Source organism: Microtus oregoni, unplaced genomic scaffold (genome assembly GCF_018167655.1).
Source record: "Microtus oregoni isolate MIOR12 unplaced genomic scaffold, Mior012 000048F_ref0000485, whole genome shotgun sequence".
Taxonomy (NCBI): Eukaryota; Metazoa; Chordata; class Mammalia; order Rodentia; family Cricetidae; genus Microtus; species Microtus oregoni.
In genome coordinates this window covers 14,530,001-14,553,891 of record NW_024543222.1, presented here as the reverse complement: position 1 = coordinate 14,553,891, position 23,891 = coordinate 14,530,001, and the positions used below count along the sequence as shown (strand labels likewise).

Here is a 23,891-nt window from a genome sequence, read left to right as displayed (position 1 = left end):
GCTCCAAGGGCACAGAGGGCTTGAGCTCAACCTGCTTTCTCAGAGCGGGGAACCGAGAGCGCTGCATGCCCCGCCCCACCCTGCCCCGCCCCACCCCACCCAGCCCTATGGCAACAGTTTTTTCCTCCCCCTTCACAGAGGACTGGGGGGACCAGAGGTGCCACACAGCCCTACCCTACATCTGTAAGCGCAGTAACAGCTCGAGAGAGGCTCAGCCCCCAGACTTGCCGCCTTCAGCCCTGGGAGGCTGCCCCACTGGCTGGAACCAGTTCCTTAACAAGGTAGGCAGTTGGGAGGGTGCACCGAGAGAGCCAGGGGAGAGGGTGGGAACAGTGGGATGGTTGAGCAGCCACAGAGTCCTGCACGACCTCTGTCCCCACCAGCCTCTCTGTGCCAATGGGAGCGAGGCTCCTTGGAAAGTGGCTGGTGTATTATAATAACTCCCAGATCTACCAGGGAGTGAGGTTTTCTAAATACGTCTACGAGTTTTCTAGATCAGTAGTTGTCAAACCTTTTGATAATGAACTTTACTAATAAAACAAAATATTGAGCATTTATACTCAGTCTGTATGTGTGTGTATATATTATTTATGTTTATGTGTACAAACAGGAAAAATTTATAGTTGCTTCTGCACCGATGAGAGTATCACATGGAGTCAGCCATGCATACGAACAGAACTGAAAACAGATAGAGATTAAAGACAGCACCTTTAGAAATCCTTTATTACGGGAATGAAAATGTGTTTGGGCCACACAACTGATCAATTATAATAATATTTATGCATTTGTTTTGGCTTTTCAAGACAGGGTTTCTCTGTGTAACAGCTCTAGCTGTCCTGGAACTGGTTCTTGTAGACCAGGGCGGCCTTGAACTCAAAGACCCACCTGCCTCTGCCTCCCGAGTGCTGGGATTAAAGGCGTGCACCACCACCACCCAGCTCTATTTTTGCAATTTTTAATAAGACCATATGATTGCATATATTTCATTCTCTTGTTTTGCAATATAAAAGTAATTTCTTTTAAATTTAAATTTATTTTTTTCACCGGTACATAAAAACATAAAAATGATAGCTACTTAGGGGGTGCCATGTGTGTTTTGGTACATTCATATATTATATAATATATAATGCTTAAGTTAGGGCAGATGTGTCTGTCTCCTTGAAGGCATATTCTTTCTCTAAGGGAAACCATCCCGAGTCCTTCCTTTGAGTTGTCTGAAACGCTTAGTGCATATTGTTCTGCAGTCACCTGACGGTCACTTTACCACTGTGTGTCACCTTACGACACAGTCACTTCGTCGTGTTCACCTTGCTGCACAGTAGCACCAAAACAGACTCGATCTTACATAATTTACCTTAGTGCTCAGAACGGGACTTTCCCTATCCCTGCTCCCCTCCTGCCGTCCCCGGTTCCTACCACTCTATTCTCAACTCTTTGTTTGATGTTTTTAGACAGGGTTTCTCTGTGTAGTCCCAACTGTGCTGGAACTTGCTCTGTAGATCAGGGTGGCCTCGAATTCTGAGATCCATCTGCTTTTGCCTCCCAAGTGCTGGCCAGGATGAAAAGCATGGGCCACCATTGCCCTGCTAATCTCAATTTTTATGAGATTAACCACACACACACACACACACACACACACACACACCCTTTTTGAGACAGGGTCTCATGGAACCCAGATCAGTCTTGAACTCACTATGTAGATGAGGGTGACTTTGAACTCCTGAAGGCCCAGCTGCTGGGATTACAGGCTTATGCAGTCTTATGCGATGCTGGTAATTGAACCTCAAGCCTTCTGTACGCCAACTAAGCCTAATGCCCAACCAGAGATGAACTTTATTTTCCACATTTGTATGTGGGTGGTATGTGTATGTGTGTGCACAGGCCAGAGGTTGACCTTGAGTGTTTCCTTAATGGCCCTGTACCTTCAGTATAGAGGTAAGGTCTCTCACTTAAGCCCAGAACTTGCTGATCTGGCTAGTCTAGCTAACCAGTTTGCCCTAGGCATCATGTCTCCGTCTCCTGAGTGCTAGGATCACGAGTGAGCCACCACGCTTCCAGCATTTACATGGGCGCTGGGCTCTGAACTTTAGTCCTTATGCCTACCCAGAGAGCGCCTTACCCACTGAGCATCTCCCCAGTAATCCAGCTTTTATATCCACATATGGATGAGGTCAGGGTGTGTCTTTCTGTATTTTTTTTTAAGATTTTTTTCTTTATTATGAACATAGTGTTCTGCCTGCATGTGTGTCTACATGTCAGAAGAGGGCGCCAGATCTCACTACAGATAGTGTGAGCCACCATGTGGTTGCTGGGAATTGAACTTGGGACCTCTAGAAGAACAGCCAGTGCTCTTAACCTCCATTTCACCTCTGCATCCCCTCTATATTCATTTTAAAAAATTCTTTTGCTTCATTTTTATTTTATGTGTATTTTTGCTGGCATTTATTTCTGGGTACCACATATGTGCAATACCCATGGAGACCAGAAGAGGGCGAGAGATTTCTCCTGGAACTGGAGTTCTAGACAGTTTGTGAGCTGCCATGTGGGTGTTGGGATCCAAACCCAGGTCCTCTACAAGAACAGTGGGTGCTCTTAACTGCTGAGCCACTCATCCCTTCCACCCCAGTTTTCTTTTTATTTAGCAATATTTGGAGAATTGTCTTTCCTGGTGTTTTGTACTTGTGACTCAAACCGGAAGGCTAGAGGATGGTGGGAGGCCAGGTCAGCTAGGGCCACAGAGAGGAACTTCTCAAAACAGAAAACTCAAGCAACCACAGCAAAACCTCATGAAAACAAAACAGTGGGGAAAGAGTTAGGGGTTTCACTCATTGGTAGAGTGCCTGCCTAGCATGTGTGAGACCCTAAATCCAACACACACACACACACACACACACACCAAAAATAGTGTTAGGAGGAAGTGCAGTTGGTAGTATTGGTTATCATGAGGCCATGAAGACCTGAATATGACCCTCAGAACCCACAAAAACAAAACAAAACAAAAAGCCAGGCAGGTTGGAAACACCCGGAACCCCAGTGCTGGGGAAGCAGAGTCAGGAGAAGCCCTGGGATTCACTGGCTAGCCAGTCTAGCCTTATCAATGAGCCCAAGCCAATGGGAGACCTTGTCTCAGAAATACAACAGAACCAAGGCAAGCGGCAGCTGAGGAACAACCGTCCTCTGGCCTCCATAAGCACACACACATGCGCTCACGCCCACACACGTACACACGCACAACCAAGCTGGGTATGGCGGTGCACACTTGCAATCCCAATATTTTGGAGCTGAGTCCAGAAGACCATGAGTTCCAGGCCAGCCTGGGCTAAATAGCAACACCCTGTCTCAAACAGTATCAAGCTCTGCCCCCCAAACAGAGTCTGTGCATTTGTGAATCCTGTAACAGGATGAGAGGTGGGGCTTTGTCCAGGGAGGTCCATATGCCCTGTGCCTGGCATTACTGCCTCTGTCTGAAAGCCCCGGGCATCAGCTGCTGAGGGGCACCCAGCAGGGCTTCTGGGTTTGTGGGATGGAGATGTAGAGCTGGGTATCAATCACATCCCCTGCCCCACAGTGTTTCCGAATCCAGGGCCAGGACCCCCAGGACAGGGTGAAATGGTCAGAGGCACAATTCTCCTGTGAACAGCAAGAAGCCCAGCTGGTCACCATTGCAAACCCCTTAGAGCAAGGTAGGGTCAGCCTATGGGGAGGCACTGGTGTCCTCCACGACAGTCGCCCTGCAACTGGCTGGAGCAGAGCAAACAGGGGTCAGCCCACCACTCCATCACTCTTGCCTTTCTTCTGGGGGACTAGCCTTCATCACAGCCAGCCTCCCCGGGGTGACCTTTGACCTTTGGATTGGCCTGCACGCCTCGCAGAGGGACTTCCAATGGATTGAACAGGAACCTCTGCAGTATGCCAACTGGGCGCCAGGAGAGCCCTCCGGCCCCAGCCCTGCTCCCAGTGGCACCAAGCCGGTGAGGACACTGCTCTCTTTCCTCTGTCCCTGGGGCCTCTGGTGCTGTCCTCTCCCCTGCCCCCTCCCCCCGTCTCCCAACCCCAGCCACCTTTCCATGGGGCAGTGGTATCAAAAGCACCGGGATTTCCCTGAGTAGCCCCTTCTCCCCAGACCAGCTGTGCGGTGGTCCTGCACAGCCCCTCAGCCCACTTCACCGGCCGCTGGGATGATCGGAGCTGTACGGAGGAGACGCACGGCTTCATCTGCCAGAAGGGCACAGGTATGTATGTATGTACGTACGTACGTACGTATGTATGTATGCACCACCACTGCCCGTAGCCACTCCTAGTGGCTGTGGGCCAGGCCAGAGGGGACCAAACGTTGTTCCTTTCTCTTCGAGGGTTCTAGGGGTCCCTCCAGAGTCATGTATCTGTTTGGGAAGCGGGTGATCTCAGGAGGAAGGCTGCTGGGAGCCAGATATGGGGTTGTGTGACATACTGGCATGGTTGGGGTCAGAACCCCCTAAGGCTCAACATCAAGGCATCTCCTCCTCCTTGCATGGCTCCCGGTTCCTCTGCCGTGGGTTCTTTAGACAGGAGTCTGTCAAGGCCCTTGCTTTTCTCTGAATGTTAATTAATGAGCAAAAGAAACTCATTAATAAGAACAGTGGCTGACAGCAAGGACTGATCAATGCAAGCAGGCCCAGCCGAGACCTGCTCTTGGCCTGATGTCTGATTTTCCCTGGCTTAGCCTCATACCTGGGGATGGGGTAAGGCAGGCAGAGCCCAGCCTGAGCCCTGCCCCCTTCCCCGTAGACCCCTCCCTGAGCCCATCCCCAGCAGCAACACCCCCTGCCCCTGGCACTGAGCTCTCCTACCTCAACGGCACCTTCCGACTGCTGCAGAAGCCACTGCGCTGGCAAGATGCCCTCCTGCTGTGTGAGAGCCGAAATGCCAGCCTGGCAAGTGTGCCTGATCCCTACACCCAGGCCTTCCTCACACAGGCCGCCAGAGGGCTGCGGGCGCCACTGTGGATTGGGCTGGCCAGTGAGGAGGTGGGCTGCTAAGTCGTTTCTTTTCTCCCCTGCCCCACCCTACCTTCTGCCTTGGTTTCCCTTCCTCCCTCCTGCCTTGTCTGCCCCCACCCTGGGAGTCCGTCCGGTTTGTCTCACCCATGGCCACCTCATGCCCAGGGCTCACGGCGGTATTCCTGGCTCTCAGAGGAGCCTCTGAATTATGTGGGCTGGCAAGATGGGGAGCCTCAGCAGGTGGGAGGCTGTGCCTACGTGGACGTGGATGGGACGTGGCGCACCACCAGCTGTGACACCAAGCTGCAGGGGGCAGTGTGCGGGGTGAGCAGGGGTGAGTACCACCCGCTGGGGCCGAGGCTTGGGCGTGTGCCCGGTGGTCCTGGGATGTTGCTTGGGCCACATCCTCAATTCTGCACTCCAACAGGGCCCCCTCCTCCCCGAAGGATAAGCTACCGCGGCAGCTGTCCTCAGGGGCTGGCTGACTCGTCATGGATTCCCTTCAGGGATCATTGCTACGCCTTCCACATGGAGCTGCTGTTGGGCCACAAGGAGGCGCTGCAGCGCTGCCAGAAAGGTGGGTGAGAGCAGGCCAGCCTGGCTCCCAGACTCTCAGACCTGGTGGAGAAGGAACTTTCACCTCTGTCTATGGGGAGCACCTACGCCCAAGTTCTCCCTTACCTTTTCATACCCAGACCGTACTGTGACATGTAGCCAGTGGCACACACTTACTGAGACTCGGGCTGCTGTGGATGGGTGTGGGCAGAGCACCGTCAACATAAGGAGGCACTCCTTGTCCTAACATGGGCTTCCTCTGTGTCCAGTGGGTGGGACCGTCCTGTCCATTCTTGATGAGATGGAGAATGTGTTTGTCTGGGAGCACCTGCAGACCTTTGAAGCCCAGAGTCGAGGAGCCTGGTTGGGCATGAACTTCAACCCCAAAGGTGGGTGCCCTCTGTGAGGCAGGGGGGAGGGCCAGGCCTCAGGCTGCAGGAGAGATGCCTGCCACCATCTCTGGGCTTGGGAAAGGGGAGGAGTAGGGGAGGTTCATGAGAGAATGTCTGCTCCCTCCCACCTATAAAAGCCCCACCTGTTCCCCTTCCCACATCTGCAGGAGGCGTGCTGGTCTGGCAAGACAACACAGCCGTGAACTATTCGAACTGGGGACCCCCTGGCCTGGGCCCTAGCATGCTGAGCCACAACAGCTGCTACTGGATCCAGAGCAGCAGCGGGCTGTGGCGCCCCGGCACCTGTACCAACATCACCATGGGGGTTGTGTGCAAGCTCCCTAGAGGTGAGCCAGGCTCTCAGAAGGCATGTGCTCAGCCCGCCATGCCCACAGCTGGGCCTTGGTGCGCAGGGGCAGAAGCTTTGGGTGGGAAGGCATCGGGTTCGTTAGTCTGTAGCGAAGACGGACCCTGGGACTTAATCTCCAAAGCAGACAGCAAGCGCCAGGGGCCAGCAAGCTCCATCATTCTCTGTTGGTTAAGGACAAGGGATGTGGTTCATATTTTGGATGGATCACTTAATCAGCTCTGCCTTCTGAGGTTGGGGTGGGGTATGGTCCAGTTGGTAGAGTACCTGCCATGCAAGCGTGAGACTGAGTTCAGATTCCCAGCATTAACGTCTGTAACCCTGGGACGGGAAGGGGTATATGTGTATGTCTGAAATGATAGGTTCCTGGAGCTCATTGGCCGGCCAGAAGAGCCGACTCATATAAGCTGTATGTTCAGGTACATAGACCCTGTCTCAAACTAATAATAATAATAATAATTAATAATAATAATGTGGAGAGCCATCAAGGAAGACACACAATAACATTGACCTCTGACCTCCACACGCATGCACATGCTCAGTGCACTCACCTATAAGAACACATACATAGACCCCCCCCCCCCCCCCACATACATACCTGTTCCATCCGAGGCAAGTCTTTGAACTTCCTCATATCTGAAATGGGAGTCATGGTATCCGGGTCACAGAGTCATAGATGGTTCAGTGTGTTTGCAGAGTGATGTTCAGAAAGCACTTCACAGGTCTTTGCTTAAATTATGACTGTGATTCCCTTGAGGACTGATTGTGATTAACTGGCGCTTCCCTCTTCCGCAGCGGGAGAGAACAGCTTCTTGCCATCAGGTGAGTGGAGGTGGCAAGCCCAGAGCCTGGCTCTTTCCCTGGCTCCTCTGTCCCTGGTGCACCTGGCTGTGGCCTGATGTGCATTCCCCTTCTTGTCTCAGCAGCGCTTCCTGATAACCCAGTGACCCTGGTAGTGGTGCTGATAGCTGTGCTGTTCCTCCTGGTCTTGGGGACAACAGCCTTCTTCCTGTACCGGCGTCGACAGAGCACAGAACGTGGGTCCTTTGAAGGGGCCCGCTACAGCCGCAGCAGCTCTGGCCCAGCAGAGGCCACCGAGAAGAACATCCTGGTGTCTGATATGGAAATGAATGAGCAACAAGAATAGAGCCAAGGGCATGATCAGGGTGGGGCTGGAGCTGGGGAGGCAGGGATTTGGGTTAACAGGTCCCCATCAGCCACCAGTCCTGTTGGTCTGTGGATCCAGAGGCTGAGCGTGCAATGGGGTGTGAGTACCCAGCCTCCCACAGACGCTAGGCCAAGACCTGGCTGAGCGCAGCGGGGCATTTTCCCTTTCTCCTGGTCCTGGGACCTTGTCACCTGGGCCTGGACCCCCGTGGTAACTGGAGGCATCACGAGAAGGGAAACAAGAACTTATTTCTGCCTCTTTCTTCCCAGATCTCTGAACCTAAGCCTGTTGACCCACAGCCTAGGACTCTTTCCTGTTTGCAGCCTGGAAAGCCTGCCCCGTCCCTTAGGGCGGCTCTCTGTCGCTTCTCTCTTCCTGCTTGATAGCATCATTTCTGTCTCCTTACCTTGCCCTCATGCCTGTTCTCACCCAGTGCCTCCTTCTGAGCCAACGCCCTGGGATCTTTTTTTTGTGTGTGTGTGTGTGTGGGAAATCTTCTCTCTCTTTCTCAGTGGGGGTCAGCTGAAGGGGCCAAGCATCTGTCAGTCCTGTGCCTGCTGGAATGGACCTAGGGTATGGCAGGAGGGACCTAGGTGGCTCAGGTCTAAAAACCAGGACACCAATGTGGTGTTTGCTGGAGTGGAGATGGGACCAGGGAGGGACACCTTATCCATTCAAGGGGGTGTCCATCTCCTGCTGGTCGGGGGAGGGCTCTGTCCCTGAAAGAGTCCCCTGTGGGGACCAAAATAAGTTCCCTAATATCTCCAACTTCAGGCTCTGCTTTGGAGAGAGCGAAGAGGGTTGTCAGGGACCCTGGAGGAACAGTAGCCTAGGACAGCACCAGGTGCTACCATCTGCTGTGACCTAGGGGATAGCGCCCAGCTCCGGGAGCCACTCAGCACCTTTTCAAGAGGAGGGACCCAGCCAGGATGGAGACCGCCACCAGTCCCCGTGTCCCAGTATGGGGCAATGTGAACAAAAACTCAAAGACACAGACCCTCTATTGTAGTTCTTGATTTTCTAAATGTGCTATTATTGTTTTTTTAAAAAAGAAGAAAATAAAAAGAAAAGCAAATAAATAAAACACCTTCCAGAGGTTTGAGATACCAGTGCTCTTAGTCCCTTGTCACCCTCATTCCCATGTCCCTTAGAGATAAACGACAGCTTTGTAGCCTCTATGGTGTGGTTCTGTGGCCTGCCATTTTACCTTCGAACCCTCGGGGACACTTCCTCTGGTCCTGCTCCTTCTCTCTATTCTGGGAGAGCTCAGGAGCCTGGCCGTTTCCTGCCTGTAAGCGTGAGTAGGTGCAGAGGACCCATCTCCTTGGGCTGGACTCTTGGAAGGATGCTTAAGGATGAAGGAAGAGTGTCCTCACCGAGTGCCTTCGAGTGCATGCAGTAAGCGCTCCATAAACGCTAACTGCCACTGTTATTGTATATGTGTGTGTGTGTGTGTGTGTGTGTGTGTGTGTGTGGTGTTACATTGGTGCAGTCTGTATGTGGAGGTCAGAGGACAGTTTGCAGGAGGAGCCTGCTCTCTCCTTCCACTGTGTGGGTCCCAGGGATCAAATGCAGTTTGCCAGTACTGGCAGCAAGTGTCTTTACCTGCTGAGCCATCCTGTCAGCCCCCTGCTGCTGGTATTTTCTGGGCTGGGCTTGGAGGAAGGAGGGTCCTAGTTTAACTCTGAGCGGCATTTCCTCAGCATCCTCCTCTCAAGGCTATCTGTTATACCTGCCTCCTGCCTGCTAGAAAGGTCTCTTATGCATCGGCACTTGGATTCAGCAGGTGTTTGAGTTGGCGGCACTTCAACAAAAGGAAGACACATGCGTTCTTCACAATGTCCACACTGTGGCACGGCTTCCTGGTCTTTACCCACCGAGCCACTCTCCTGTCACCCTGCTGGTCCCCTGAGACATTAGGGACCCTCTACCCCGACCCTGGCCCAGGTGTTGACATTGCACCCCCTTCTCCTTCAGGCTCCACGTCAGTCCCCATGGTGGGAACCTCCCCACTTATCCCATTCATTCCTCCCTCACCTGACCTTTTGACACTACCATTGTGACTGGGGTAAGGGACTTAAACAATGGATGGGAAAAGGGGAGTGAAGGCAGGAAGGCTGTGCAGAGGAAATTCCTGTAACAATTCAGACCTCAGAGGAGGGTGGTTGGTTTGGGCCAGAATGATAGCCACGATTAGAGGCGTTGTGTGTTCTCAGCTTGCCATGTTTGTGACTTTTTATATTTTACTTAGTTCTGTGGGTTTTTTTTTTTTTTTTTTTGGATAGGCAATGTGGTCTTGTGGTTCAGAGCCTAAAGGACAGAGAAGGCTGTGTGAAGATACACATTGAGTGTTCTCCCTCATTCCCCGTCCTCCCCACCCCGTGCAGCCTGAAGCCCTCTGCCCTGTTGGCTTCCAGAGTTTCAAGGAAAAAAGAAAAAACTAAAAAAAGACACAAGGAAACACGAGTGCTGGATTTGCCTGAGGGGGCGTCAGCTGCTCTCTGGGGGAATCAGATGTGCCTCCAGCTAGGCAGCGGTGTCAGGAGGTTCCAGAGGCTTCCATTTAGGACTCCAGGGTGAACGAAGAATGCTGCTTGAGAGGGGACTTCCCTGAGTGGACCCTCCTCTAGCTGACCCTGTTCTGCAGCTCTAACAGCAAGACCCATGAGAGGCAGGTAGACCAGCCACTTAGGAAAGGGAACCCTAGTCCAAACTCGGGTCCTTAATGATTAACCCACTTTACCCTCAAGTAATTTGCTCTCCAAACTGAGGCCAGAATAGCCCCTTTGTGAGTCAAGCACCCTGCCCGCCATTGGCCATGGCTCAAGGATGGCTTGACAGGCTGCTGGGGGCCACCCTGGGGGCAGAGGTTTCCCTTGGATACTGCTGACCTCTGTCCTGAGAGAGAAGAAAGCAGGGTTGTGAAAAACAGTTTGTGGGATCTGTTGGGTTCTTTGAGTAGCTGAAGGAATGAGGCCCCAAATGTCCAGGGTCGGCCAAGGATGGTGTTTGACATTTATTTTCTTGATTGTGCGTGTGCATGTCTGCTTACATGTACGCATGTGTGCATCTATGAGTGAGGGTGTGTGCGTGCGTGCGTGCGTGTGTGTGTGTGTGTGTGTGTCCCTACCAGCCCCAGGAATCTACCTATCTCTGTTTTTAATTTTTCTCTTCTTTCTCTGGTGTCTGGAGTTTTGCAAGAGCCCACACTCATAAGCAACTTTGTCCGACAGTGTCTTGGGCCCTAGGGCTCCCAAGACACCATGTTCTAAGCCTCCCTCCTGATGGCCCTGTCTGCCCAGTGGTGGGTTAGAGTGCTTCTGTAGTTCTCTGAAGGATCAGTAAGAAAGCTCTGGGCCTGGCTCCTTGCCCTCTGGAATGCAGGTTCTTGTTCTGGAGCATGTGACAGTCTTCTATCTACTGGTGGGACTCAGTTCAATAAACACCAAGTGTCTCTTCTATGTGCCAGGCTTTTTGCTGGGCCTCCTGAGTGGCAGATGTCCTGAGACCTGTCCCAGGCCTGGGCGAAGGGCATTGTCTACCAAACACAGAGCCCAGCCTTCATTCCAAGGCCCGGACTGGTCCGGCTTTGGCCACCTGTACATTCAGTAACAGCTCAATGGATCCATGAATGAACAGGCAGACGGGGCGGCTCTCCAGAGAACAGCATTCCCCCAGTCGTCAGAGATGGCCTCCTACCAGGTACCCTGGCAGAGCTGAACTGGCCCAGTGGGCAGCTCTCTGAGGCCGCAGGGGCAAGGAGCCAGCCAGCCTCACCACATGGCTATCCTGGAACAGAACTGCCCAAACCTGGCCAAGCTGCCTGGAGCAGTGGGGCAGGAGACTCTGGCAGACACAAGGTAAAGAACCGGCACCGTGGGGGAGACTAGCAAGGAAGATGGTCAGGGAAGGAAGAAGCTGAAGAGGGGCCGGGGGTCGGGCCTGAGATAAAAGTGCTCAGCATTCCTGCAGGTCCGAGTTTCCTCGGGAGAGTACTGCCAAGGGGCCCCTGGGAAAGGCCATCTCCCTTCAGAATGAATTCCACCCAGGGGGAGGGGACAGATCCCCACCTTCCTGGTGTGGAAAGCAAGCATAGAGAGAGGAGGGAGTCACTGGCAGGCTGTTTATGGTCAGTGTGGCGTCAGGGTTCAAGGCCATGTATTCAGAGGGTCAAATACTGGTCTCTTTTATCAGCTGGTAGAAGATTTCAGATTTAGCCTTTTCTGGGGATCCCAGTTAGTGATTCTTTTCCAGTCCCATCCATGTCGTCTTTCTCACTTCCAGACACCTCTGAGATCTGTGGGGTGTCTAACCATGCAGTGTGGGGACACCAGGCCTCTGTTACTGCGCTTCCTGGTTCTTGTCTACAGATTTGCGCTGTGGTTCCCTTCCTGGAGTCCGGGGAACACGCATGATGTCCTCCATGGTAAGGACAACGGAATAATAAGCACCATCTTCCCTTGCTGTTCCAGGCCTGCTGCTGCTGTCTATACCCAAGGATGCCCAAGTCCCTTGTATAAGATGTATTATATAAAGTCTTCCATGTAGTTAGTGTTCCATACAGTCTCCTTTCCCTCAGATGTGTTAAATAATTGCTAGTACATGTGTTCTCCCTGTCAACGGCCTTCTCATTCTTTTTAGTTCCCCTCTCCTGGACTCCACAAGCTACCAAAAATTCCTTCTCTTCTCTCTTCTCTCTTCCATAACCTAAAAAAAAAAGTATATGGGTGCTTTGCCTGCACATATGTTTGTGTACCACATGCATGGCTGGTACCCACAGAGGCCAGCAGACTCTGGAAGAGAACATCAGATAGCCTGGAACTGGCGTCACAGATGGTTGGTGCTGGGAATTAGGTCCTCCAGGCAAGCAGCTAGCACTCAACCACCGAGCTGTCTCTCTAACCCTTATCTAGTTTGTTTTTAAGCATGCCTGTCCCCTCCTCCATGGTTCTCAGTACCAGCCTATAGACAAATCCTCACTCAACCTTAAAAGGCCCATTTCTCTGTGCAGCTCGGAGCTCCGTGCACAAACCTAAGCACTCGGAGCCTTGCACTTTGTTTAGGTCATGGAGCTACTGTCAACTTCAGTAGGTTTGTCTAGGCCCTACTAATGAGCAAAGATGCTCATCTTTGCCTCTGATGTGGGGTCTTCGCTGCTTGGCTAAGCCATTTATTTCCAGGGGTTCTATCACTTTGCTTAAAGGGAACGCATCAGAGGAATGGGTCAGGATTTAGGTAGCCAGGACTAGTTTTCCTAAAACTTCATTGCTCCCATTATTCATCTCTAGGCTGCAGTGTCTGGAGCCCCCAGGAGATAGCCAGGCTGGGAACCAGCTAAGAAGACATTTGTTTGATCTAAGTTTTGTTTATTTATGATATCATGAACCTATTGTTTTAGTTTGGGTTTTATTGCTATGTAGAGACACCATGATCACAGCAACTCTTATAAATGAAAAGATTTAACTGGGACGGGCTTACGGTTCAGTGGTTTAGTCCATTATCATCAAGGTGGGACATGGAGAAGGAGCTGAGAATTCTACATCTTGATCCACAGGCAGCGGAAGGAGACTGTGTACCACACTGGTCACTGCTTGAGCATATGAGACCTCAAAGCTCACCCCCACAGGGACACACTTCCTCCAATAAGGCTACACCCACTCCAAGAAGGTCACACCTCTTAATAGTGCCACTGCCTATGGGTAAAACTATCAAACATATGAATCTATGGGGGCCATATCTATCCAAATGACCACACCTATCATTCAAACAATTTTTTCCAAATATTACTTACTTAGATATGGAGAGCTGGCTCAGCAGTTAAGAGTGTTTGTTGCTTTTGCAGAGGACCGGGATTTGATTCTCAGCATCCATATGGAGGCTCATAACTGTCTATAACTCCAGTCCCAAGGGAATGGTTGTCTTGTTCTGCCTCAGCAGGCACCAGCACACATGTGGTACACAACACATTCATGCAAGCAAAACACTCATAGAATTAAAATAAATCTAAAAAATTAAAAATAAATGATGGGTCAGGCAGGGTAGTGCACAGCTTTAGTCCCAGCACTTGGGAAGCAGAGGCAGGTGGATCCCTGAGTTTGCAGCAAGCCTGGTCTACAGAGCTAGTTCCAAGACAGGCTCCAAAGCTACAGAGAAACTCTATTTCAAAAAAACAAACAGACAATAAATGATGGGTCCATTATGGTGCTATCCCACAGATGCACATGTATGCACACACACACACGTGTGTGTATTTACACTTTATTCTTGTTTCCAGACTGTTCTCTCCTGACTGTCTGTTTTTTTGACAGGGTCTTATGTAGCCCAGGATGACTTCAAACTAAGTAATAAGGATGACTTTGACCTCTGGTCCTCCTGTCCCTGCCTCCTGACTGCTGGGCTCACAGACAAGCATAATCACACATCACTCATATGGTGCAGACGATGAACCCAGTGGTTCTATCCCCAATCCTTGTGTCTCTTCATCCTAACTTTCTCCTTTTCCTCCTCCTTTTCCTGGCCTGTCTCCTATTTTTGAGGACATTTAGGGATGCACACCTGCCCTAATGGGGCTGCCATACACTCGGCAAACACGCAGTTCAACGAACTTGAGCAAATTTGTCCACTTCTGTGACGGTCATCATGTGACCACTCTCTGACACCTTCCTCACCTCGAACTTCCTTTTCATCTCCCAGAGTTCACAGATCGGCTTCCTGCCTCTGTAGTTTTGCCTTTCCTAGAAATCGCAGACTGAGAAGTCTTCAGGATGTGGTTTCTTTCACTTAGCTCGCATCTTTGAATGGCACACTCGCCTTTCCACCATTTTTTTTAAAGCCTGTTTTTGTCTGGTTTTCTCTCTAGATTTTTGAGCCTAGGTCTTGCTATATATAAATAGCCCAAGCTGGTCACCAATTTATAACCCTCCCGCCTCAGTGCTGAGACTGCAGGAATGTACCTCCAGGCTTAGCTGGCAATCTCGTCTTTTTCCTTCACGCCCTCCAGCACCACACACAATTTCCCCGCTACCCATCTCTGATTTTCTTTTTAAATCACCCCAAGTCTCATGGGTCTTTGATTCCTTAGATGCAATGAGGAGAAAGATCATGGAGTCAACACCCACAACTGATCCTAAATGGGATCCAGCTTGCCCCAGCCCATGGGAGCCTGAGATGTGTCAGCTTCTGGTGGTGGGCAGCAAGCAGAAACGAGGTGGGGTGGGCAGTGGGGTGTGGCTCAAGACTGTCAGCCTTGGAGGGAAATAAACACAGCACAGAATGGGAGAATAAAGTCAGTTTACTGAATGCAAGGCTCCACTCCACGCAGGGTGGGCTGAGGCCTGAATAGGGACCCTCAGCAGTAGGAGCCCAGGCAGTTGGGCTGCTAGAGTTGCTGGGTCCACTTGGGCTGCTGGGCTGAGGGGCAGCAACAGGGAAGCCCACTCGGCACTTGGCAGCTTTGCTTGTCTTGGCTGGGACGAGGTTAGTCCCTGTGTCTGCCCCTGAACGGAGTGGCGCAGGTGAGAACGGTAACTATGAGCACACTGGCTTCAGTTTCAGTAAAGAGTAGGGAAGAAGGGAGGCACAGGGAGGCACAGGAAGGGCTTCTGGGTGGAGGGGTCTCTGCTGAGCTCCACGACCAGCTCCCTCCTAGATGACCCGGCCCGGGGAAACACTGCTTTCATTACCATCTCCCGTCTCGGAACCTAGAAAGCAAGACCATCTCTCAGGCTCCAGGGCCACAGCAGACTTCAGAATCTGCCACACAGGCCATGGCACCACCGCCCTTCCCTTCTCCTACCCTGGCCCCAGGGGCCAGCCACACACACGGAAATGGAATATGGAACAGTATGGGGGAACAGACACTTTAATCCGGGGCTGGGGAATCTCTAGGACGGCTGCACCGGGGCTCCAGCTGGGTCACGGGCAGCTGCTTTATGAATCTATTTCAGCCGTCTCTGCCAGCCAGTCTGGTGATAACGCTTGTAGACTGAAGAGCTGGCAGAGCCTTTGCCTTTTCTCAGGACGAGGTTTCCAAGTTAACTCTACTGCCTAATGTGATTGGGGGGGGGGGGGTGATGGCAAAGAACAGGGCAGGGTGGCATTGGGAGGGGGTGACCAAAAGGTCCAAGTACAACAAATAGACCAGGAGAGGGGCTCCCTTATTCTGGGGGAAACCCTTCTTCTAGATGCTTCTTTTTGTCTTGGTTTGAGGAAGCACCTTATGACAGTTGAAGCAGTGTGAGCAAGGGACAGGAGGAATGGCACTTTGCCACGCATACCCGGACCCTCTTATCACTGCTTCTGGTCTCAAGGCCGCCCCAGCTTCCCTTACCCATGCTGTACCAGTTGGCTTGTCTGTGTTCCGCTCATCACCTTTATGCATATCAGCAGGTGAAGCGGTCTCTTCCTGGCCTTAGTCTTGGCTATAGTCATGGTCATTTATGCCAGCTGGGAAGCAGCTGTCGGAGAAGCTGGGTCAGGAGCCCTAGAACAGGTTGGCTCACACATCTAAGAATCTGCCTGAGATGCCCGCACCTCAGTGTTACTGGGGAGGGGGCCGGTCTTTGGTTCAGTGAAAGGTACCCAGGAAGAAGGCTGGCGTGGGCACCACAGGGCCACAAGGCAGCTGGCATCCTCTGTGCCTGATGTTTTGTCCTTTCCTTCTGTGTTTACCTGGACTGAACTGGGGTGGCAGGTCACAGCCATGACTCAGTGCTGGTAGGCCATGGTAACCAAATGCTGCCAACCAGGTGAGTCACGCCCGCCTGTGGGGTCCAAAGAAGAAGCATGTGGCCAAGGGGGGGGGGGCTGGCCTCCTCTGGCTCTGCTTCTCATGCCTGACATTTGTCTTGATAGTAGCTTTGGCACAGAGATAGGGTAAGGGCTGCCAGTGGTCAGTCACTGAGGACAGCATGTTGGTCTCTTTGTCCTGGGCTCTGCACAGCCGGGACTAGCTACCCTCCTCCAGTATTTGGGGGAGTGTACAGGATTAGGGGCAGGTAGAAGGAACCTGGCCTGTATTTCCAGGAAAGAACCGGCCGCCCTAGGGCCTGCCTGCCTGCAAATGGTCGATTCTGGAGATGGGCCAGCTCCCAACTGAGATAGCGAATGAGTGGCAGACAATCAGAGGGACCATCTGCACGGGAGCAACGGAGAGGGAAGCAAAATCCCCTTGCCCTCTCGGTGGAGACTTATTTTTGTTGTTAGTGGTTGAGACAAATGCCCTGAACCTCACTATACAATTCAGGCTGTCCTAGAACTTGCGGCAAACTGCACGGGCCACCACACCGGTCAATATTCCTTTCTAAACATCCCCAAGGGAGAGCAGCCTCCTGTGAAGCAGGCTTAGAAGCCAGGGCTGCTCTTCTGGTCCTAATCAGTGCACAGACCCTGGGTCTGGGGGAGCCCTCCGCGACTGCAGGACACAGCGGTCGGCAAGGGGCACTAGGGGGCGCCCCTGCCCAGCCGAACCTTCTCGGACGCGCCCGGCCTCACAGGTTCCGAACCGGGTAGCGCTGCGGGCGCCTCCAAGGCGGGGCGGGGCCCCGGGCGACAGGACCCTCTGCAGGTTTCCCAGCTGGGGACCAAGCCCCACAGCCTGTCACATCCCTGTATGAGCACAAGAGCCTTGCCGAGGCCACGCCGGTAACCCGTGTGCGGATGCCTGGCCGAGGTGCGGTCCTCGGGAGGCGGTGCGTGCAGGCGGCGACACAAAGGTCTTTTAGACACCGCACCGCTGCCTTCCCTGCTGCACCCAGGCAGCAAGCTGGGGTCTGGGGACGACTGCTTGAGCGATCCTGGGGCTTCACTTCTGGGGCTTCCAGGCCGTCGGGCAAGCTGATTTGGACCCCGCAATTGCGCGGGTATTGGGGCTCCAGCAGCTCCTTTTGTATAGAGAAGAAAGGGCCTTTCCCATCTCTGAGCACTGTGAGCCTGGCTCCCTAGGACTGCGTGCCCTGAATAGCAAGCTGGTTTCTCTAGGGTTGCAGTCGAGGCCCCACCCTGGAAGCTCTAGACTGGTGCAATGTCTCTTCTGGTCAGGTATTCATGGGGGGGGAGGCGGGGAAGGGGCCCACAAAGCATCCCCGCAATGGGCTGCATCAATCCTGTCTGTGGGCTGTGCGTGAAAGACACATTCCAGAGCCCCACCCCATCGCTGGAGTGGAGTCTGTGGGAGGGCCCAGGAATCTGTGTTTAGGGTAAGTTCTCGAGATTGTTGATGTCAGCGTGGGAGTCACTCTCCTAAGCTTTGGGGCAGGGTAGGCTGTGGTAAAATTTCTCCTCCAAGAACTCAGAGAAATGCAGTTGTCACATCCCTGCGACACTTTCTCTGTAGACAGAGTCTTAAGGCTTGCCTCAGCGCCCCCTGCTTTAATTAGACTCGTCTTCTCTACGGAGACTTTCTGTGGAATAAGGAACCTGTCTGAAGGAGACGGGAGACCTGTTGGCTTTGTCCAACCTCGAAATCCAACAGACCTGCTTGATGGTACTCAACGACATCAGAAATCCAATCAAAACGCTTGCCTAGTAATGGCTAACCAGCCTGCTTTTAGGATCTGGGAAGGAACATCCCAGACAGGATCCTGGCAGGAAACAAAAACAAAAACAAACCCAGAAAACCTCATCAAATGCTGAGTGGCACAGGATCCTGTGGAGGAAAACACTCCTTCCTCCTAGCTGACCCTTTTCCTTGGCTTCAGGATGAATTAAAATTCTTATCTGTTCCACATCCAGCCTTCCTGATTGATTGTTAGTGAAGGCTAGCATTTCCCAAGCTTTGTGGGGTTATTTTTGCCTCTGGGTGGTGGTCATGACTTCCTTCCACAGCATTGGGCTCAACACAGGAACAGAAATGGCTTAGCAGACACCCTGAAAGGGGGCAGGACAGGATGGACCCCCAAACCTACTTTCATTTTCTTCCGGTCTGGGTTGTGGGTAATTTCTTGACAACTAAGAGAGAGAAGACAATGAGACATGAATTGTTTTTACAATGCAATTGTGAACAGATGTACAACTCCCTGGCCTCAGACTGTCCTAGGACTTCCTGCCTCTCTCTCACTAAGGTGCTCAGGACCAGGGCTGGTATTCTGTCCTGGTGGAGCTCAGCTTGTCCTGAGGACAGCACAGTGATAACCCGGGTCACCTTTGCTGTTTTGGGGCTTCTATATTTGGCAGTGTGAACAGACTTGCTTCCTTTTAGCAATTGATCTGAATAGCAGAATCCCTTTCTGATGGTCCCGGCACAGTTTCCAGGCTGTGCTAATTGGCCGCTGGCCTCACCACTGGCTTTTAAACAATCGCTTGTATTCTCTGCCTGGCAGGAAGCTGCCGACCCATCCAGGCCCTGGGCTCTCTTTGTTCTGACTTTATGGCATTTTATGCCACAATAAGAAACACTGTGTGCTCCATGGGAGCCCATTGTGCCAGGCTGCAAGGCTGTGGGCCCTGTTGTATTGGGTCTGGTGCTATTCCCCTCTGGGAAGAACAGGGACTTTGTGACAGACTGGGGACAAAACAAGGGGTGCTGGACACTGTTACTGGGCAACTCCCTGGCCTGGGCGGAGGTTGTCCACAGGCTCTTGTCTGTGCCCAAGGGAGGGCCAGGGGAGAGATAGGATTTCGTCTACAGTAGCAGGTTCTGGCTATCTGTGAATTATACATCAGGACTGTGCTAACCTCCAGGGCCACATGCTCTGGGCCACTGGGGGACCTCACCTTGCCTCGAGATTCTGTGCCAGGTGCTCATGTCTATCAGCCCTCACACGACACTAGGGATCCCTGTCCTGGTGAGCAGAGGTCAAAGGGTCAAACCTGGTCTTCCCATGTTTTGGGCAGATTTGACCCCTTGAGGCAAGAGATATAGTGTAAATTGGGATGGCCCATTAAGGCAGGAATGGACCCATGGCGCCCTACCTGCCTCCTAAGCCGGTCTCTGTGCTCCCTGACTTCTGCCACTAGCCTGGCATTTTGACTATTAACAGCACACCTGGGGCAGAGGACGAAGAAGGGCATTCTCTCCTGAAGACACCAATAACCAGAGACAAGAATCAGACCAGGAGGCACGTCATGAAGGGGGTTTTGGGGGAGCTGACCCTAGATGACGGAGCATCCCATGTGGGTATGAATTGCCCATCAGACTAGAGGGTGAACTAGGCAGCAAAAGCCAGTGGTCCCTGGAGATGCTCCCACCACAGGCACCTGACATGAGGAAAGGAAGGGTCAGCTGGCTGTCGGGCACCTTCATGGACTAATATCAGTGCCTCCTTCAACTGGTCCTCTACACACCCATACGCGTGTGCACAGGCACACACACACGCGCGCACACACACACACATGCACACACACGCCGGGGGCAGGGTATTTATCATCCATGCTCCACGCTGAACCCTTATCTCTTCACACCACAGCAACAGCCGCCAGCTGGCTCTTCCAACCTTCCCTCCAGGTGTCTACTGCACTTATCACTCAAATACCAGAATGTCCTTGTTTGTCAATCCCAGACTGGAAGCTGTCCAGTAGCCTCCAGAGCCACACCCCAGCCTTTCAGCCAGCACCCTGCCTACACCTCGGACTCACTTCCTGCCAGCCCCTGCCATGAACCTTCTCGGCAGCCTGAATGTGTGGCGTTTTACACATCTCCATGCCCCGCTATCTTCTTCTGTGTGGAGTACACTTCCCCAGCCACCCACCCTAGTCCATCTGCCACTCTCCAAGATTCAGTGTAAGCATCACCTCCCTTGCCGAGCAGCTAACAAAAGCCATCATGGGAGCAACATTGTCCAATAGCAAGGATTGAGGGTAAAGGGCAAACCCCCTGCCCGATCAAAGGCGGGGCTTCCCCAGCAGCAGCACCGGAGAGCCTGGCCGAGCTCTGCCCTGGAGGAGGGAATGAGAGCCCCTCATCTCATCTCCCCATCCTGCGTTTCCTCCAGCTCCGTTTTCTATCACAGTACAATGGGTTTGGGATCCCCTTGGTCACACATGTGTGCTCTCAATTAAGTTAAAGATTTGCTTTATTTTTAAATTGTGTGTGTGTGTGTGTGCATGTATCTGTGCACATGAATTCAGGTTCCCCTGGAAACCAGAAGAGGGTGTCAGATCCCCTGGAGCTGGAGTTACAGGTTAAGCTGGTAACCACACTTAGTCCTCTGCAAGAGTAAGTCTCCATTGGCTGAGCCCTATCTCCAGCCTCATGCGTTCTCTCCATTGGCTGAGCCCTATCTCCAGCCTCACGTGTTCTCTCCATTGGCTGAGCCCTATCTCCAGCCTCATGCGTTCTCTCCATTGGCTGAGCCCTATCTCCAGCCTCACGTGTTCTCTCCATTGGCTGAGCCCTATCTCCAGCCTCATGCGTTCTCTCCATTGGCTGAGCCCTATCTCCAGCCTCACGCATTCTCTCCGCAGATGCCCAGACCAATATGGCAGCGTTTGTCCTCATCACCTCTGCATTCCCAGGATATGATTTAAAGCCCAGCACACAGTAGGTATGCAGGATAAATGAGTATGCTTTGAATTCTCTCTACAGATTTGTACTGTCCCTTTCTCTAAAATGACACTCAAGATTCACTCCGTGAAAGAAAGAGATTTGATTCAGGGATTCCTTGACACTGAAGCCCGTTTGAGCATTTCTTGTGCACCAGACATTTTCCAGGCACTGCAGAACTGTGGTTCCATGCTCAAGTTAATAAAGAATGACCACAGCCCATTTCCACTCCCCACAAGCACACACCACCATTTTGTTTGGCATGCAATGTCCCTGGAATCCATAGTGCCCAGTGCACGCTCTCCAGTGAAACACGAATCACCCTATGTCTCAATGAGAGGCAGGTCCAGAGGCCTTGTTTTATCTTCAAACAGCACAGAAACTAAAGGAGAAGACTGTCTGTTGCTGGGACCTTTGAAAACCCACCAAGTCCCAACTAGGGAAGGTGTGGTATTTATTTCACAGCCTCTCTGTGCTCACTGGACCTGTGGCTTCTTCTACTCATATGCTGTTTCCCAGTCACTGTTATTATTATTTTGGTTTTGTAAATATGTGAATCTTGTTTCTCAACTGTAAGCTCCTCAAAGAAAGGGGATATCATGGTATCACATCAGGTCATATAGTCACTTTCTTTGATTGTGCTCCATCTTGAAAGGTAACTGCCGTTGTCAGCTTGATCGCATTAAGAAGCACACAGGGAGCAGGGTGGTGGTGGTGCATGTCTTTAATCCCAGCAGAGAGAGGCAGATCTCTGTGAGTTCGAGGCCAGCCTGGTCTACAGAGCTAGTTCCAGGACAGGCTCCAAAGCTACAGTGAAACCCTGTCTCGAAAAACCAAGAAGGAGGAGGAGGAGGGGCACATAGGGCATTAACGAGGGGCACATGGGTGTGTCTGTGAGGGCTTTTCCAGAGAGCCTGAGTGGAGCCATCCCATGGGCTGCTGTCCAGGACTAAATAAAAAAGAATAAAAGGAGAAGCCAGGCATGGTGGCACACACCTTTACTCCCAGCACTCGAGGTGGGAGAGGCAGACATATCTGTGAGGCCAAAAGCCAGCCTGCTTGGTCTACATATTGAGTTCCAGGCCAGTTGGGAGTACACAGAAAGTTCTGGTCTGAGAGAGAGAGAGAAAGAGAGAGAGAGAGAGAGAGAGAGAGAGGGAGGAAGTCAAAAGAGAGATCCAGTTGAGTGCCAGCATGCTCCCTGGTCTGCTGAGACGTGAGCAGGCCTCCTCATGATCCTGCCACCACAGCCAAGCTTGTAGCACTAATACACTTTTCCTGCTGTGACAATGTATGTCCCCTCAAACTGTGAGCCAAAGTAAATCCTTCCTTTAGGTGTTGACTTTTTTTTTCTTTTTTTTAAAATGTGCTGTATTACAATGATAAAGTAACCACCCCAGCCCCTGGTATTGTGAGTGCATGCTGGAGTGAGGGATGATGGGCAGCGCCTGTCATGTGCTGGAGTGAGGGATGATTGACGGCCACCGCCACTGACAGCGCCTGTCACAAGGTCTCTCTTGAGACACAAACAAGAAACTTGATGGGAATGGTTCCTCCCATGCTGCTAGCAAAGGACTGAGGTTTCTCTTCCAGGTCAGTGCTTCTGTTTTGGCAAATGCTACCCTCAGGTTCTGGGAATCTTGAGAAAAAGTGGTAAGAGGTGGATTTGACACTTTCTACTGCCTCCAGCTTTCGTGTAGATGTTTCTTTTTTAAAAGATTAAAAAAAAATTGCCTTTGAATCGTACGTATGTGTGTCTGGGTGTGGGCATGTGTACGTGAGTGCAGTAACCATGGAAGGCCAGAAGAGGGCGCAAGGGCGCGGATCTTCTAGACGCTGGAGTTACAGGCTTTTGTGAGCCCCTGGTATTGGTGTTGGGAACGGAGTTCAGGCCCTCTGCAAGAGCGGCAGGAACTCTTAACTGCTGAGCCCTCTCTGCAGCCCCTGTCGAAGCCTCTTCTTCGCTGGCTATTTATAACCCTTACTGCTTTGTGCTGGGACTGGGTGAGGCGTGCTCCAGGGTTTCCCAAGTTATATGCGAGCTGAGGGTGAGAGCGGAGAGCTGCTTGTCCCCTTCTACCTCTTCTGCTCTGGCTCCCAGCACACCTCTGGCAGAGCTCACTCCTTTTCCGGAACAGACTGGCCAGGAGCTTCCTGGGTGGCAATGCTGTAGGACCTCGGTTTTCATCCGTGGGACTGTGCTGTCTGTATTCTCGTGTGTGCTTTGTAGCCCCGCTGGCCGGCTGATGTTGCTCGTGTTTGCTGGCTCGCCAGGGCCATCTGTAACCCACATCAACCCTGAGGCTTTGAAGTTCAATGTGAACTAAAAAGTCCATTAAAAGATGCGGAAGCATGAATATGAAGTTACAGAAACATTAACAAAGGACCAGTTCCTGCTCCCAGTACTTTTCCTTTTTTTTCTTTTTCTCCCCAATTTAAGTATCTCTATGAAGGATTTATGTCACCATTAAGACCATGAGGAAGTTAAGGAAGGGCAGGCCTGGACTACAGAGAGGGTGACGACAGGAGACAGGTTGGCAGAAAGCCAGCCTGTTGTCTTCATTGAGCATGCAGGGTATGAGGGAAGAATTTAACTGAACAAGAATAAATTAATAAATAAATAGGTCTACAATTCCTGTGACCTGCAGTTTGAACTCAGCATTGAGTCAGGGCCTCACCTGGGTCCACCTTGAATTTGCTAGGTACCTGAGGATGACCTTGAACCTTTGATCCTCCTGTCTCTGCCTCCCAAATGCTGTCACGCGTCACCAATCCTGGCTTGTGTGGTGCTGGGATCAAACGCATTGCTTCATGGAAGCTAGACAAGCACTTGGCCAGCTGAGCTGCATCCCAAGCTTCCAAATCCAGCGTGGGTTTTGCTGTTTTGTTGTTGAAATGGGGCTTCACCACATAGACCAGGCTGGCCGTGAACTCAGGGTTCCATCTGCCC

The 23,891-nt window shown here is 52.0% G+C and overlaps 2 protein-coding genes across 3 annotated transcripts in view; one reads left to right on the top strand and one right to left on the bottom strand.

The window, feature by feature from the left end:
• The window catches only part of Mrc2 (mannose receptor C type 2), a 55,579-nt gene extending 47,022 nt beyond the window's left edge, over window positions 1–8,557 (top strand). The window contains exons 20-30 of one of the 2 annotated variants that reach the window (XM_041635811.1): window positions 139–281; window positions 3,569–3,683; window positions 3,808–3,971; window positions 4,124–4,232; window positions 4,768–5,006; window positions 5,145–5,313; window positions 5,407–5,556; window positions 5,804–5,923; window positions 6,094–6,273; window positions 7,089–7,115; window positions 7,220–8,557. In XM_041635811.1, coding sequence (XP_041491745.1) covers window positions 139–281; window positions 3,569–3,683; window positions 3,808–3,971; window positions 4,124–4,232; window positions 4,768–5,006; window positions 5,145–5,313; window positions 5,407–5,556; window positions 5,804–5,923; window positions 6,094–6,273; window positions 7,089–7,115; window positions 7,220–7,440 — 1,637 coding nt within the window. In that variant the 3' untranslated portion in view covers window positions 7,441–8,557. Of the gene's footprint in view, window positions 1–138; window positions 282–3,568; window positions 3,684–3,807; window positions 3,972–4,123; window positions 4,233–4,767; window positions 5,007–5,144; window positions 5,314–5,406; window positions 5,557–5,803; window positions 5,924–6,093; window positions 6,274–7,088; window positions 7,116–7,216 lie in introns of both variants that reach the window. The other variant, XM_041635810.1, reaches the window with a different exon arrangement.
• A 6,190-nt stretch (window positions 8,558–14,747) lies between these two features.
• Window positions 14,748–23,891, bottom strand: part of Marchf10 (membrane associated ring-CH-type finger 10) — a 96,235-nt gene continuing 87,091 nt past the window's right edge. The window contains exons 11-12 of the mRNA XM_041636052.1: window positions 18,366–18,408; window positions 14,748–15,161 (exon numbers count right to left, since the gene is read on the bottom strand). Of these exons, the coding sequence (XP_041491986.1) occupies window positions 15,106–15,161; window positions 18,366–18,408 (99 nt within the window). The 3' untranslated portion in view covers window positions 14,748–15,105. The remainder of the gene's footprint in view (window positions 15,162–18,365; window positions 18,409–23,891) is intronic.